At 39.7% G+C, this 17,996-nt stretch overlaps 1 protein-coding gene across 3 annotated transcripts in view; it reads right to left on the reverse strand.

The window, feature by feature from the left end:
• SRGAP1 (SLIT-ROBO Rho GTPase activating protein 1) overlaps nt 1–17,996 on the reverse strand; it is a 312,644-nt gene that overhangs the window by 34,530 nt on the left and 260,118 nt on the right. Inside the window, exons 11-15 of one of the 3 annotated variants that reach the window (XM_061416606.1) lie at nt 13,893–13,920; nt 8,499–8,532; nt 5,377–5,437; nt 5,147–5,224; nt 2,944–3,078 (exon numbers count right to left, since the gene is read on the reverse strand). In XM_061416606.1, the coding sequence (XP_061272590.1) occupies nt 2,944–3,078; nt 5,147–5,224; nt 5,377–5,437; nt 8,499–8,532; nt 13,893–13,920 (336 nt within the window). Of the gene's footprint in view, nt 1–2,943; nt 3,079–5,144; nt 5,225–5,376; nt 5,438–8,498; nt 8,533–9,034; nt 9,138–13,892; nt 13,921–17,996 lie in introns of those variants that run through there. The other 2 variants (XM_061416605.1, XM_061416607.1) reach the window with 2 other exon arrangements.

Below are 17,996 nucleotides of genomic sequence, written 5' to 3' on the forward strand. Positions count from 1 at the left end.
TGTACTGAGGCTCGTTGTGTGCCAGGCATGATGCTACAAACACTTAGTATGGATTGTCTCCTTTTGCTTCACACCGACTCTATGAAGTAGATAAAGAAATATATATTTAAAAAGATTAAATATTGATCTCTGCCCAAGGTTACAAAGCTGCTAAGTGGTGAAGCTAGGATTTGAATCTAGATCTTTCTGCCTCCAAGGCTTCAGCTTTTAATAATCATAATGAAATAGTATTTCTCATTCATGAAAGTGTGACGTGAATCTGCAATAGTAACTGACAATGGAGCCCAGTAGTCTTTACCCAGCTGGTATGTGTAAACGTAAGTGTGGACGATCTATGTATGTAGAAAACCACTGAACATTAGACAGTGCTTATCATTTTTTGCAGATATAAACTTTCTGGCTAGGCTGGTGAGGAAAATCTTTGCACATGGCCAAAGGGGAATTCCAGAAGTGTGACAGCTTCTTCTCAGTTCTTTCCAGCTGGGTCAGAAGCTGCTGTGATGACTCAAGCTACGCGAGGGCCATGGAATGGACACACAGGCGCACTTCTGAATTCCACACAAGCATCAGACTGTACAGGGTGGGGGTGGAGGTAATTATGATTGGGGAATTCCTATTCAGTGAGATCTAGGACTCTAGGCATGGTTGCCAACAAAATGATTTTGGGGGAGGGGACCTCCCCGGTGGTCTAGTGGTTAAGAATCTGCCTTCCAATGCAGGGGACACAGGTTAGACAGCTGGTCAGGGAACTGAGATCTCAAATGCCTTGGAGCAAGAAAGTCAACACTCCATAACTAAAGAGTCCGTGTGCCACGACCACAGGGCCCACGTGCTCTGTGTACCATAACTAGAGAACCCGTGCGCCACAACTAGAGGGAGACAGCCATGCTTTGCAACAAAGAGCCCACACACTACAATAAAAGATCCCATAAGCCACAACTAAGACCTGATACAGGCAAAAATACAGACAGATATTTAAAAGCGATTTTGGTGGAATGTTGACTCCTAATTTAAATTCTATTTAACTATGCATTATGCCCTCATCATATGTCTGGCATTAACTATGCCAAGTGTTTGGGCTACAGAACATAATAGTCCATCACGACCTCACACGCCCGTGGAGCTAAAGGTAGGCATTGCCTTGAACAGATTCCATGCCAGGCGCTCTTCTTGGCATTTCATAACCCTATGATATATAGACTGATGTTCTCCTGATTTTATAGATGATGAAACTGAGGTACAGAGAGGTTAAAAAACTTTCTGGTGAGCAATGTGGACCTAGAGTATGGACCTAGGCTGTTGGAGTCTAGAACCTTTGTTCTTAGCCTCTTCTTACTAGCCTTCTTCCTCTTACTAGTTCTTCCTCTTCTTACTATCCTCTTCTCTGGTAGAAGGGACAGAGTGGTTAAAAAATTGTAATGTGGGGCTTTAAGAAAAATTACAGACACAGGTACACAATGGAACATTAGTAGAGGAGAAAGTGACTAACGCTGCCTCAGGTGCGAGGGTGGATGGCAGTTTGGGAGGAGTGCCAGTTCAGCACATCCTTCCCTGTGGATGTCAAATGGTCACGAGGGGCAGCAGATACAGCAGCACCAGCAAAAGCACGGAGGTGGGAAATGGTCCAGCACGTCTGCAGGTTGCTATCATTGCAACAAAGTCAACCGAGCAGGTGGTAGGAGATGAGTGCACAAAAGGAGAGAGATCAGATGCAGGAAGAAATCTATACTATGAACGGGCCATACCAAGGAGTCTGTTTTCAGGTGGAAAATAATGAAATAGACTTTAAATGGGTGGGGAGAGGTGGGAGGTGGTGACGGAAATATAAAACTCAATCTGCCCTTCTGAACCTAGGCTTTTGACTCCAACAGCTTAGGTCCAAATCCTAGGTCCACCTTGCTCACCAGAAAGTTTCTTAACCTCTCCGCACCTCAGTTTCATCACCTAGAAAATCAGGAGAACATCAATCCATCAATCATAGGGCTGTGAGAATGAAATGAGTTCATACATGTAAAGTGCCAAGACGAGTGCCTGGCATGAAGCATGTTAAGGAAAGAGGGCAAAACGTAGGAGTAGGATCTCCCAGTGAGAAACCAAAGCACTGGCGATGGGAAAGGGGAAGGGGGGGTGAGTGGAGAGATTTTCTGAGGTCACTCGGACTTGCTGATCCAGGTGGGTAGTGGGGGAGATGGGGGAGGAGGTTTGTTCATTAGAGTAAAGCTTGATTTTCACAAAAGCCCTCACTGTGTAATTTAAGTTAGTTCAACAGCCTTGCCTGGGAACGTGGACTTAAAGGGACACTGAGTTTATAGACATATGGGATGTGGCTCATTCCCAGTATTATTTTCACCTTCTTTCCTATAGTGTCAAGAGTCCCCCACCCCCTGAAGAAAAAGCAATGGTTTGCTCTGCTGATTATGGGTTTCATAATACATCATACATGCTCCCAGAGCCACTCTGCCTATTATATTAGCTGGGGATGCCCACTGACAGATAATTACCACCTACTGTTCCTGTACTGTAATAATGATCATTTATCTCCTTTTACCTTTTTTTCCAAGTAACAAAGATGGTGGAAAAGACCAAGAGCCAAAAGCCAAAAACAGTTAACATTTCCATGCTTACAGCTTCCTCCTTGCCTTCAGTGAGCTGGCATCTGTTTCTCTGCTCTGTCCCAGCTACTAAGTGGGAAGCTCTTGGGCTCTATGGAACCTGGGTAGTGTTCAGAAGCAGAGCCCACTCAGCGAAGGGCGAGGCCACAGCTGGGTGGATGAGTCATGCTGGATCTAAGACAAGTGGTCTCAGAAATTTGGTGGTGATGGGGTAATGGTTGGGGAGGAAGATACGGGGCTGCTGCCTTTTCCAGGAAATTGGTTAGTCAAATAATTCTGGTGGGGAAAGAATTGAGGGAAAAAAAAACAAACAATAACACAGCCCACTTACTGACACAAGAAATCAGATCATTAAATCTTTCCTTAGGAAAGAGGGGGTTTTCCAGCCCACGGAAGTAGAGCTTTAGAACGCCAGCAACTGAGTTAATATCACGGTTACTCTGATCATCAGCCAAAGGGTTTTCACCTAAAAAAAAAAACCCAGCAAATTAGTTACATGCACACTGCTTCTCTTTTTATTTCTGAACAAAAATATGTTTCTATACTCACACACATTTCTATATATACATGTATCTTTTAATTACATACTACTAAAAGATTACATGCTACTAAAATTAAAATAATTGGTTTAGATATTCTACCCCATGATTAACCTAAAAATAGTTGGCCAAAATAAAGCTTTTTTTCTATCATATGCTACCAAATAATCCCTTACAAATTACCTAAAAACTTAAAATAAAATATTGTGGGATTTATAATTGGACCTAACTTTTTTTTTTTTAAAGCTAAAATCTGTAATCTTAGTTTGACATGAATTCAAATACTACATTCTGTGTCTTGCATCCTACTGGGGAAAAAGAAACAACATAGGTCTGTCTGGCTATGCTGTATGGATCACGAAAATTTATCAGAAATATTATAGGACTCAACTAATTGTGAATACCATTAAATACCATTAAATAAGTGTTTCTCAAAGTGAATGGTGGTGTTTATAGCACATTTGAAAGTTGACTTCAGCAGTAGGAAATTTTGAAATCAGACAGGAATTTGAAAACGTACCCTTAACAGTACCAAAGAATGTGTATAAAAAGTGGGAAATTTATATATCACAAACATAAAATCACATTATTCTTTATGGTGGGTGCTTTTAAAATATTAGGTCACGTTCCTGAGAACTAAACTGAAATAAAATTCTTAAGAAGTTCAACATAACGTGCAGCCTTAAATCAAACTCCGTTTTTTATTCATAGGTCTGCTCTTCTAAAGTTCACAAAAATTGTACACTGCATTTTAACTTTTCTTTGCCTCTTGGGGCAGTTTATTTTCAGGGACTTGTGGTTCCTTTTTCTCTGCTTCTAGGGCAGGAAATCACTGAACATGAATTCACCAAAACAATTTTTTTTTGCCCACTGTGAGAAAGCCTCACCCAAAGAGATCACAAACAAACAACAAAAACCAGGGGAATGTCCAAGGAAAAGTAAGAAAACCATTTCTGCCTACAACGGTTGGCACAGGAACCTGATGCCTTACTATATTTCAATTTATCTTGAATATGGTCCATGTAAGAGACTTGGACACTTAAGCTCTTGAGGGGAGACTCCTCTGCTCTATACATCATATCACTCAGAGGATTTGGAAGAGGAAAAACAATCTGGCTCCAAGTTGACTTCTTCAACCACGGTTTCAAACTTGGCTTTGTACCAAGTCTGAGTCAGGACAAATAGGACCAAGAGAGGTGGCCCTGTCTCCAAGCCATGATGTCCCTCCCTCTGCATCCTTGGCTTGACTTTCAGGCAAGGGCAGGAAGGTGCAGATGTATCCAAAAGCAGACATAAGACAAATCATTTTAATAGGAGAGCATTATAAGCTAAGAGCCACCACTTAAGAGTTAAGCACTTTCATGGCTTCTATCTATTTCTCACACCAATCCTAGAATTTTGCAGTTGAGGAAACTGAGGCCAAAGTAAGAGATTAGTCACTTGACCCAAATCACACAATTAGTAAATGCAGAAGTGTGATTTGATTCTAGGTCTGCCTGATACTCATCATAATGTGCGAATGAACAGTTCAGGAGGACTTATTTGAAAGTCAATTGGGATCAAGAATAAGGCACCAACTAAGGTCACAGGGATGGAGTCTAGAGATGTCAATGAGAAGAAGAAGAGCTCCTGACAAAGGGAGTAGACACGAAGCTTGGATGAGTCACCTCAAACACCTGCTATGCAGGCCACAGCTGTTCTTGCCACTTTTCTAGAACCCTTTCATGAGCCACCTTTGATAGCGTGCTGAGGATTACCAATGCTGGTCCTAAACCAAGGATACAAAACCCATATGCTTTTCTAGACTTGATAACAAAGTCTTATGAGTTTGGCTTCAGTTCTCAGCTATTCTAAATAGATTCTTAATTCAACATCCAAAAAGAAAGAAATGCAGAGAAGGGTTTTAAAGACATATAGGATGAGTATGCCACTTTTCTCTACAGAAAATGATGACTTTTTAACAAAGTTTGCTTATAGGTACAGATGTGCAATTACCTCTCTCAAATGAATTTTTAATATCATTGACTTCCACCTGGGAACCAGACACTCTGAAAATCCCCTGATGCTGAAGACCTAAAGAGAACAGAAGGGAAAGAGCATGAGAGATTCCATCACATCCTCCAGGTTCCCTTTTTCCCAACCATTAAGTATTAAAAGGAAAGACACATTTACTGCAAGATTCCTAGTAATTGTTTAAGGTAAGAACACTGCAGTTTAGGGCTTACCATAGAGATTTATGAACCGAATACAGCTTTCCACAATGAGGGGGATGATCTGTCCTGAGTCCTGGGTCAAGAGATGGAAACCAGTTAACAGCAGAGCAGAGGCACAAATCACACATAACAATAAAGCTTATAGTTAACCCTAATTAAGGAATGCATTTCATTCATTTAGATGATCATTTCCAAACACACTCCCACTAAAATATTCTTCAAGGGCCAAATATAGAATTATATATGACCAAAGGTATATTTCAGTTCTGAGGCAAACCAAATTAAATACGTTGAAGGCAATTCTGTTTCAACTCACTCTGCTATGCCTAAGGATGCCATAGCTAATTCACCTTTTCTAGTTGCATGTAGGCTCACATACCAAAATGAATTATGTAAATCACTTAATATTTAAAAAGGTTACTTACACAAATAATTAATCTAATGGACCTAAAAAGAGCTGAGTATATTCTAACCGTAGCATCTTAGGACTGACTGACTGTAATAGTCAACAAACACAACCGTTCAGCCATCTCAGGATCCTCTCTGTAGCACCCCCGAGAGTCCACCATCTAGATGATGACAGTTATAAAGGGTCTCTGTGTTTCCAGATGCATAACATGAGAAGTGCTTTATAGCTGCTCATAATGTGTCATGTATTTATTTAGTTTGCATCAGATCTGACTCACCCTCTAAAGATTTTTCATTGCTATTTTTTCATGTTTTAAGGATGGAGAAAAAAAATGGCACCAATGTGCACCCCATTAGATCTTGTTTTCTTAGAAGGGACATTTCTCGGCCTTCTTTCTCTACATCTTGTAATACAGGCATCACACTCTACTGAACAAATGTGAATTCTGCAAATGTATTAAGACATGTATAGGATGACAAATGAGATGAAGGAGCTGCTGAGGTCACAATTAAATACGTGTCAATGCCATGCACTCCATGTAGTTAAAGAAGGTTACTGACTACGGAGTTATTTTTCATCTACTTTTCAGTCTCTGCTCTTTCAGGAATTAGAGCTTTAAAGGAAGTATGAAGGTTTCAAACTTTAGCTGAAATTAGGCACTAATTCATGGGGAATTTTATTCTGCGACACAAGAAGAATTTGGTTGTCTCAATATGTTAGAACAATTACGAATCCACTAACCTTTCCAATTAAGAAACAGTGGAAGGAGTGGAAATAGACTGTAGTCCAGCAATCTAACTTTTTACTGTTCCTAGAATGGGTAATATACTTCTTGAGGGAGAGTTTCACTTTCAGTTTTAGGACAATATAAACAGTGTATAAACCAGTTAATGGCTCAATTACTTCTGGAGCCTGCATTAAGTTTCTCTAATTAGGCAATCTGTTTCAGGAGCATAAACTTTATTCATTTCTTAAAGAAGATCCTGAAGAATAACAATGCTTTTTTAATGTGAACTAGCTGGCTCAAGAATGGCCATATTATTTTATCAAAACTTACTAACTATGAGAGGGGATATTTTCTTTAGGATACAAGTTTGTTTCAGGTAATGTAACCTTTATATGAACAATTCCTATAACACTGTAATCTAGAAGAGCAACAAATATTTAAATGTAAATGATGAAAGGAGACTATTAGTTGGCAACCTGGCTGAACTTAGTATTAAAACAAAAAGGGAAACCAAGAATAAAAGGTTATTAAAAGAAAAATGTTTGCACTAAGAAAGTTCTAAATAGAAATGTCTTAGGTTTTCATATTATTTTAAAAATATTTTCATCTTTACTCAGCTAATTGCTAATCCTTCAGCTATCATTAGTATTTCATTTCATATAATGAATTTTGGAGCCAAGAAATAATGAATGTGCATGTTTTAATTTAATTTCACGGATGCCAGATGCTTTGGTAGAAAATATTTTACAGGAAGTGAAGCAATGGGCTATGCTCCACTGACCATTCAAACAAATCCCTTTGTGTCTCAGTTTCCCCATGGGAAATAGAGGAAAAATAGTATTTTCCTTCTTGTGTTACAGTGATATTGTGGGGATCTCAACTGACTGAGCACTTTTCAAAAGTGTAGAGATCACGATACCTGCTGTTTCACTGTTGGGCCAAAGATTCTTTAACACTCTATCTGGAACCGAGAGGAGCTTACAGAAGTTAAGTTTTCCCTGCTAGGGGTTTGCTCCTCCTTTCATGCCTAAATTTGGTTTCCTTTAACTATTCTTAATGAAAAATCTTTCAAAAACATAATATGTGCCTTTCTATGATCTTAAGCAGTCATTCTTATACTGTGTTATCAAATATAATGGAATCATATGTCTACCTCTTCGAGCTGTTCTATATTCTCCTTCTCTGCCAGGCCATAAGCTGCACATCTCAGCGCTTTCATTTGATCGTTCCCTTCTCTCTACCTAATTTGCCCCTGTTTGTAAGCCCTGGGCTGGGAAACCAGATAATCAAATTTGACAATAATTTTATATTAAATTAGAGCCAATAAGGCTCTTCTGGGTTTAAGGCTAATAGCAACAGACTCGTGATTGCTCTTTAGGTTGTCCAGTGGCTTTCACTCAGTTCCAGGGTTAGGATTCATTTTTAAAGGTTGCCGGAGGCTTTAAATTTCTTCATGTATGTATGTTTGTATGGGTCTATCTATCCATATTCATGCACACACACATATTTTGTAATCATTAGTGTACATATTCAATAAAAGATATGTCTTTAAAGAAAGTAAGACACCGTAACATAGTATTAAGGGAGGTTACCAATGATGTAGTTTCCTATATAAATTCAGTCATCGGAAACATTGCATCCTAGGTCGTTGTTCTCTATTTTGTATAATTTACATGAGAGTCCAGTATCCAGTATTAAATGTGCACTTGGTATTTAATATTGACTCTCTTATCAAATATATACAAAATTTGGTATATTTGCCAAATACATAATGTAAAACCTAAGCATTTATCCAGTTTTAGTAGAGGACTACTCCCCTTAAAATCAGTGTTTGATTTATATAATTCTTTTCTAAGTAAAACCGGTCTAATTTCCAACTGCAAACACTTTTCTTTTAAAGACCTTAAAAAATCCAGTTAAAGCCAAGCATGACTGTGATTTGAAAATGGTATCAAGAGTGAAAGAGGCTGTGCCCGCGACTTCCCTCGAGCACAGTACCTGATGTCTCGCGTGTGAATTCCTTCGTCCTCGGCTAGAAGCATTATCAGAAATACAGGGTGAAAAAGAAGACAGAGTAAACACAGCAGAGCTCCAGATACAGACCACACGGCCTTACAATTTGTCCAATATAATGAATTCCTCAAGTCATGGGAAATCGAAACTTGCTGTGCTTCAAAGCTAGCCTAACAATGGACTTTCAGATATATTTTGTGCCGTCTCATTTGCATGAGTAGAACTAAAGCATTTTATCAGGTAGCTCTTTTCCTTTTTGTACAAATTATGGCTTTTTTTTTTTAAGAAGAGGGCTTTCTCTTTTGCCAGTATAATAATACCCATGTTTATTCCCTCTTCTGAAGGCACTCAAACCAAAAAGTCTTTCCTCTCTGACTTCAGGAAATATTATATTGATTTTCTGGGAAAGCAAGAGCCCCAGGACAGACTTGGACATAATGACCTGCCTCCTTTTATGAGAGGCTGAGACCATTATAGTAAGAAGCGTGGAGATCAGCCACCCAGATGGCTGGTGCCAGTACCTTGATGAATGTTTCCAAATCCCCATTAAACAACTTAGCATTATACTGTGAGCGGGGTCTGGACTTCCTGTGTTTCTGGGGCTTAGGGGGAACATTTGGAGGCCTAAGGGAGGGAATATAATTACTGAGCATGGCAGAAATCAAACAACAAATGAAACACCCATAGGTCACATCAAAATTACAGGACACAGGAATTCTTGTGTTCCTTCCCCACCCCCACTCCCACCCACGGAGGAGAACAGTCCTTTCCCTTTCCCATTTATTTACTTTGATGGCAACCCCGCTCCAGTACTATTGCCTGAAAAATCCCATGGACAGAGGACCCTGGTAGGCTATAGTCCATGGGGTCGCAAAGAGTCGGACACGACTGAGCGACTTCACTTTCCTTTCCTTTATGCATCAAAACCCATACCAGCTATTTAGTCACAGTATTCTTTTCTTGTAACTGACATTTGTTTGTTTGTTTTAAAAATGGTAAGCATCACCGAATGAAACTGCAAGCTCTTTGGCCAAGCATTATAAACCAACATCTGTGTTATTCGACTTGTAGGTCACACAAAAGACACAACATGTCGTAAAAATGCAGACTCTGAAAGATCCCAGTATGAGAAATTAAATGCAATATTTTTACTTACAACGTAATTCTTCAAGGCAAATAACATTACATCTATTTGATATTCCTCAGGTAGTTAATAGGATTTTATTTTATGTAAAATAAGCTATTAATGGGTCACAAGTGAAAAACAGAGTTTTGTTTCAAAGCTACTTCTAGGGGTAGTAGGTCCAGGCTCACATGAATTATTATTTCTTTAAAACAAACTAGTTCATCACCTAACTATCTGGAGAGAATTATGATGCACCTATTTATTCTGTTCTGAACTCTCTCCATCCCCAGTCTGCTTGCTGTGACAGACAAGTCAATCTCTCTGGCATAGGCACATCCAGGGTACCATGTACGATATTTAGAAACCATGCACCATCTTGCTTTGTAACTGGAAAGAGGGAAACTTCTGTCCTCTCCCTTTAGAACAAAGAGATCCAGGATCACATGACTCAACTTCTACAACTCTCTTGCAAGGAATACATGGAAGAAGAGACTGAAGACCTTTCTTTGGACATTTCGATTTGAACTCCTTACTTAGAAGGTAGATATGAGGTTACATGGGCTTCCCTGGTGGCTCAGATGGTTAAGAATATGCCTGCAATGCAGGAGGCCTGGTTTCGATCCCTGCGTTGAGAAGATCCTCTGGAGAAGGGAATGGCAACCCATTCCAGTATTTCTGCCTGGAGAATTCCACGGACAGAGGAGACTGGTGGGCTACAGTCCACGGGATCCCAAAGAGTCGGACACAACTGAGTGACTAACACTTTCACTTTCGTGAGGGTATATACCACATTTGGAAATCAGGTAAAGCCCCTTATTAAGCTGCAAACTGTTTAGGAAGAACTTCCTTTTCAGTTCATTAAAGTTCAAAAAGACCAGTTTAAAAACAAAGACCCAAGAGTTTATGCGGAAGCCTGGCTACCTTCCTAAGATATCACTACAGCAATTGTGACAGCCAGGGGAACAAACTTGCTGATAACTGCCTTCCACAGCCAAATTTTAAGACTTTCCAACAGGTGGGCTCATATAACTGATAGGGTGTACAGCAAGCAATGCCTGAAGCTCCATGGTGCTTGAGAGGCTGAAAGGAGCCTTTGCAAGTGTCTAGACGCAAATATGGAAAATTCCACCAAGTAGAAAGTCATAAACTACCATTGCTGAAATTTCTAAAACTTCGTTTATACACTGAATTCTGTGCCATTCACTGAAGAAAGGATCTGGTGGGTATAAACAAACAAAACAACTGCCTCCCAATGAATTTAACCATATGTGGTTGACTTCATCCACTCTTTTCCTTATTTTATAAGTATTTTAAAATGCATAGCTTATTTTTATTCAAGTATGGTAAGGCCAACATATCGGAAGACAACTGTCATTGGAAAGATTGTTTCTTACTCACAGTTCCCAAGAGGTAGGGGCATGCTGCTGCATGGGGGTGAGGGGAACACGGGGAAATATCAGTCAGGAGGAAGAAACAGTGAGGGAAAATGTGAGCCTTTGCTGTGGTTCCCATGGGAAGGAACAGGCAAGGCAGGGTAAGCAGGCTAGTCCTTGAATGCAAGGAGATCAAACCAGTCCATCCTATAGGAAATCAACCCTGAGTATTCACTAGAAGGACTGATGCTGAAGCTCAAGCTCCAATACTTCGGCCACTTGATGCGAAGAGCCAACTCACTGAAGAAGACCCTAGTACTGGGAAAGACTGAGGGCAGGAGGAGAAGGGAGGGAGAGAGGATGAGATGACTGGATGGCATCATCAGTTCAATGGATATGAGTTTGAGCAAATTTCATAAAATAGTGAAAGCCAGAGAAGCCTGATGTGTTGTAGTCCATGGGGTCACAAAGAGCCAGACACAACTGAGTGACTGAATGACAAGGCCTTGAATACTTTCAGTGGGCTCTGGGGGATGGGAGCTGTCCCTAGTTGTCTGGCAAACTGGCCTTCGGGTGACTGGGGAAGGTAAATAGCGGCCCTACGTATAAAGGCTTGAAAAAAGAGGTGGTTGAGGGTATGGGCTCTGGACTGGTTGCTTTATATACAAAAGGCACACTCGTAAGAAAGCCCTTTATTATCTCTAGGAACTGACTAACTGTTAGAGGGACAGTCCCTCCAGGGTCAGCAAGGCCCCAGGAAGACAAAGCATCAAATACAGAAACTAGAAAAATGTGGTTATTATGACAAGGTCCAACAGAACTTCACATCTGGTGCTATCTGGAGCAGCTGATGAAGCTAAACCCCACTCCAGTACTCTTGCCTGGAAAATCCCATGGACGGAGGAGCCTGGGAGGCTGCAGTCCATGGGGTCGCTAAGAGTCGGACACGACTGAGCGACTTCACTTTCTCTTTTCACTTTCATGCATTGGAGAAGGAAATGGCAACCCACTCCAGTGTTCTTGCCTGGAGAATCCCAGGGATGGGGAAGCCTGGTGGGCTGCCGTCTATGGGGTCACATAGAGTCAGACACGACTGAAGTGACTTAGCATAGCATAGCATAGCAAGGGAATAGGAACACAAGCTCATTCTGTTTGGTTACTTATTTGTGGGACAAGCAAATACTGCAGCTGGAGGCAAAGCCCTGGAGAATTATTCCCGCATAGCTGAGAGATGCAGAGCACCTTCTGGCTGAGGCTAACAGAGGAATGTCTTGAGTCTTCTACCAGAAGTCTGAGAAGTGCCTCTCTTGATGACTCTAAAGTATGAAGCAAATGTGAAAATACTAAAGCTGGGAGAGGGACCTGAGGTTAGAATAAACCGTCTGAGAGCTCATCAAGGTACTTCCCATGGCAGAGTTGGTTTGGCAGGCAGACCGGTGTACTGATGGTTCTGGCTCTACTATGTACACGCCAGGTGGACGCCAGACTCTACGTTCATTCAACATTTGAATTGGATGACTCGTTCTGGTCCTGTACCTGCCACACAATTTCTGGATAATCTGGCTTTCCATGTAGAATGCCCATGTGGATGAGAGGAAGTACCAGTCAGAAGGATGTGAACATTAAGTCTGCTGTGGTGGTTTAGTCGCTAAGTTGTGTCCAACTCTTGCAACTCCATGGACTGTAGCCCACCACGCTCCTCTGTCCATGGTTTTCTCCAGGCAAGAATACTGGAGTGGGTTGCCATTTCCTTCTCCAGGGGATCGTCCAGTCTGCTGAGCAATTATATTAATAGCAGTCATTGAGAATTTACATATTTGTACTCCTGCCTTTAAAAAAATCTTTTAAAGGGGTACCTTATATGAATTATAATTTATAAACAGGTAAAAGAATTGATACTGTAAAGGAGACATTAACTGTGATACAAGTGATATATAACACGCAGGAGTAATATGCCTCTTTGTTACTGACATAGGGAAGAAAAACCAGTATTTTCATAAAGTTTAGGTAAGTCAGTGGCTATATCTTTCTAGTTGGTTCACCAAGATATAAGAGGGGTTTCCTTTTGAATAAACTACCTAGCAAGAACATCACAGAATCTGAAAATCAACCTGACCATTACTGCAACAGACATACCAGTGTTCCAAATGCCTCCTACCTCAAAGAGAACTCAACTTTAAAAGTGCAATGTCTTGTTATGTCAATTAGAAGAATTTCTGGCTGTTGCACAAATGTTGGCAGAGAAAAAGAAAAGTTGCCATAAACTTTCCCGAACCCAAATCAGAATCTGCTTCCAAAAAGGCTTTTCCTTCTCAGCAGTAGCTTCAAAATCCTTCCAAGAATTTATAAAAGGGGGAAAAAAAGAAAGAACAAAAGGAAGTGCAATACTGTACTAGGCATTAAAAGTTAAAATTTTAAAGCAAACCAAACAGGGACTGAGCTAAAATCCAAGAATATTCAACACAGCTCTAGTTTTTATGACATACAGAAGCAAGAAGTAACTAGCCAGACACTGTACATATGCACATAATATTGCTTGTTAATTAAATTACCAAAAGTCTTATCAGACTCTTTTTAGAAACTTAAAGTGCTTTGGATTAGATAAATCAAAGCCATTCAATTTCTATCCCCTTTTTTTTTTTTTTTAAACTGATGCTACTCATTAAAGAGCTTTACAATTCCAGTGGAAAACCCTCAGATCTGCCAGGGCAAATCTGGTTTCATGAGAACCCCAAACACTTCCTGTTACTGTCTTGTCAAGCCCAAACTATCTTCCAAGTTCATTAACAAAATATGTTCATTCTTGCAACATTTAATTGGTTGCTGGTTAAAAGAGAGAAGAGAGTGAGACACAATGAATATGTTAAAATATTTTCCTACCTTGTAGTCATATATTCAGCTCTATGACCTGCAGGAAAAAAAAATAAGTCAACTGAATGGAATCAGTGGAATGCATTTGGTAATCTTTTATATCATCTGTCCCTTGATTTATGATGCTGAGTTTATAATAACTCACACATTTTACGGTGGACAGCATGAAGACAGCATATAAAGACAGACAAAAAATTCAAAGTAAGTATTTCATGAAATCTATACATAAAACTTAATAAATTCCATAGATTAAAGAAATGTTTCACTTGGCAATTTTAGGCAGGGAGCTTTAGTTATTATTATTATTTTTTAAACAAGAAATAGCTGCTTGATCTTAACTGTAAGGTCAAAGATGAAATACAAATAAAACACAACCAAGATTTCAACGTTAGTTATTCCCTCTGTCTGGACTGATAACTGTGAGAGAGAAGCAAGGGGTCACATAGGGTTAGGAGAACTCAATTTCTTTTAAATTGGCATTCTTTCGAGAATATGAAATCAGGCAGAGAGGTTGTACTTTACAATCAGAAATGACATTTGCAGATATGAAAGTACAAGGACATTAAATTATGCTACATTATACCAACTAGTAAGCTAAAAGCCTTTCACAGAATTCCCTGTCATTTAAAACACGAGGTTCTTATGCATTCAGGCTTCTTGGTTTGTTTTAAGCAGCTCTCTTTTTGTGGTGCTGTTAACAATCTGAGCTAACTTCAAGCCTAAATATGTCTATGATGGCTGTCTGTTCTTTCTTATATTTAGGGTGGAGTAGTGGGAAGGGGTGTGGGAGAGTTGAACCATTCAACTGCTTTGTTTGCAAAATGATGATATGGTCTTGAAAGTGCTTGAAAATACAGCTGGCAGAGAAGTGTCATGTTGCAGCACCAACAGGTGAGGCCAGCCCATCAGATCAATGATTCAGGCTTATAGGGCAAGGCCAATACAACAATGGTAAGAGAGTACTGGCTAGCTGGGAACTGTGAATGAATACTCCCAGGCTGCAACAGAATCTTTTACCCTACATCTGCTTTTGAATAACAAGTAACATAAAGTATTTGGTTAATATCTATTTATTAAATAGGAGGCACCAGTTCATATCAGAGCAAACCTTTCTCAACACAGACGCAGGCTACTGTAAATCTTGGTAGAATCTATCCTTGGCCAAGACTTGGGGTTAGGGAGTGGGAAAGGGAGATAAATCTGATTTTTTTCCTCCACTATCCAGTTCTACCTATCATTTAACTATAAGTTCCTTCCTTTTGCTGGCTTTCTGCTACTTTAAAAAGAAAAGATAGACACAGAACTCCAGGAGAATTTATAATAGTTATTTCTAAATGGATGGGAGACAAGGTCTATGGGCAAGTGGAGAGAGCAGACAGTGAGCTGAGTGTGATGTCCTAGAGGACGGCCTTCAGCAGGAAGTTGGCTGTACAGGGTTAATGCACAGTGAGAAGACAGGGCTGGAGGTTAATATTTAAGAGCTGCTACTCTTTAGATTGTGCTGGGGCCATGAGAGTGAGCTGAGATCACTGAGGGTCAGTCAGTAGAATGAACAAAGGATTGAGAGCCAAGGAAATAGCTGACTTATACTGTACTGATTGTCATGTTGCATACTTTATTACAACATAAAAGTATGACATAAAATACATGTATTAGTAACAACAAAAACAGCAATGATGTCTAACATTTATCGACACTGTTCTAAGCACTTCCTGTAGAGTAACACAATTTTTATAACTTTATGAAGTAGGTACTATAATATCGCTAGACTGAGCCCATAGAAGACAAGTGACTCGTCCAAGGTCGCATGGTCAGTATGTGGTGGGTCTGGCACTAAAGCCCAGGTTTTTTTTTAATTCTAGACCCAAGCTCCCACATATATTGTAAAATGTAAATCTTCTTCTCCCCAGCAAATACTCAGAAAAACCCTAGAAGGCAGGTAGAGATATCTGTCTGCCTCATACGGATAAAGCCAAATACAAAATACTGAAGATTCAATAAATTAAATACATTTTAAAAACAACTTTAATACCTATCAAATTAAAGAGAACCACAGAGGTTAATAACTTCCAAGTGATTCAAAAAAATGTTAATGATAATTCCTTAGAAACTAAATGCTTTTACAATGTTGAAATTTTACTACTTTTGTTAAAGTATCCTAACTGAATAGTCTCTAGATTTAGAAAATGATCATATATAAAATGGCTTAAAATCATTTTGTTCCATCCATCCACGGTTAATAGTATTTGATAAAAAATTAAAAACCTATAAGATACATTTTGATTAATGAATCAAGAGCGAGCTTTGTGAGAACCATCACTCACAGTATAAGCACCACCACCACATCCATTGTTTTTTCCTGCTAATAGTACTCAGTGTGTCCTAACTGATGAATGAGGTTTTATTTTTTAATCAGTATCATCATTAATAGATCAATAACACACAAGCTTAGAAGAAATCTGCTTCCCAGAGAAATGTGAAAGCTTCCAGTGGTCTGAGGATTAGATTTCAATCACTTTCTTTGGAAGGCTAGTTAATTATTAAAAACAACAGACAACTCCTTCTTCTACCCCAATACAAGCCATTTGGAGAAAAAAAAAAGATGATCCAGGATTATCTTGTTCTTGGTACAAACAGCTACTTCGACTACTTTTAAAATTTACTCGAGAATTAGGAAGTGAATTATTTTTCAAGCCCAAATGTATTTTATGTCCACAGAGTAAAAGTGAAAAGCAAAATATAATTTGGTGGCAATCTGAGTCCCCAAACTAGATAAAATATTTAAAACGCACGCAGCTCGCACTGAATGGAGGCATCCTGGATTCTGTCCCTAATGAATGATTGATAAGGACTTGTGGCGTTACTTTCCAGCCCTTTATCTTCCTTAAAAGTACAACTACTGCAGTACTTTTCTAAAAAATGTAATTATTCACAATCAGCTTTTCTTTCAAAAGTATATTTGTACTTTGACTCAAAGACAAAGGAGTGAGTGATGATAGTCTATTTAATTCCTATGTCCAGGGCTAAAAACAATATAACATGGAACTCAGGTTTCAGTGTTTGATTATCTGTGTTTAGTAAAAATTACACGGATTTTTACAACCCGTTAACTCCAAATGCTACACTCAAAGAAGCCATGTGAACACCAAGGCTCATTACTAAAATAGAACAAAATTTCTGTGCCTCAGTTTTACAGACATATAGCTCATTTTCCATGCTCGATTTAACATCTATTTCCCTAACCCTAAGCCTAATCCTAACCCTAATATGACCAACCTAGATAGCATATTCAAAAGCAGAGACATTACTTTGCCAACAAAGGTCCGTCTAGTCAAGGCTATGGTTTTTCCTGTGGTCATGTATGGATGTGAGAGTTGGACTGTGAAGAAGGCTGAGCGCCAAAGAATTGATGCTTTTGAACTGTGGTGTTGAAGATTCTTGAGAGTCTGCAAGGAAATCCAACCAGTCCATTCTGAAGGAGATCAGCCCTGGGATTTCTTTGGAAGGAATGATGCTAAAGCTGAAACTCCAGTACTTTGGCCACCTCATGTGAAGAGTTGACTCATTGGAAAAGACTCTGATGCTGGGAGGTATTGGGGGCAAGAGGAGAAGGGGACGACAGAGGATGAGATGGCTGGATGGCATCACTGACTCGATGGACGTGAGTCTGCGTGAACTCTGGGAGCTGGTGATGGACAGGGAGGCCTGGCGTGCTGCAATTCATGGGGTCGCAAAGAGTCAGACACGACTGAGCGACTGATCTGATCTGATCTGATCTTATTTAAAAACAAAGACATCACAAAATGATATAATGGTGTTGCTGAAGGATGAAGAAGATGATGATGACGCCTTTGGCCTTAACTCATCGTGTGTTTTTTTTTTCTATTTCAGTTGTTTTCAAAGATTTGGAATTCTGATATTTGACAGTGCCACTTTAAGAGCCCAATCTAGTTGCTCTGCAATGTTGTAAATCAAAGGACTTACTGGGTCACTGGTAGCCTGCCAAAAGCGAGCAGTAAGACAGGCCAAACACATGTCTGTAGTTACAGTTTCAGCTGTGTACGATCAACTGCTAAATCCCTGAGTTAGGCTCTATTTGTTTTACTATGAGGG

This window comes from Bos javanicus, chromosome 5 (assembly GCF_032452875.1).
Source record: "Bos javanicus breed banteng chromosome 5, ARS-OSU_banteng_1.0, whole genome shotgun sequence".
Classification (NCBI taxonomy): Eukaryota; Metazoa; Chordata; class Mammalia; order Artiodactyla; family Bovidae; genus Bos; species Bos javanicus.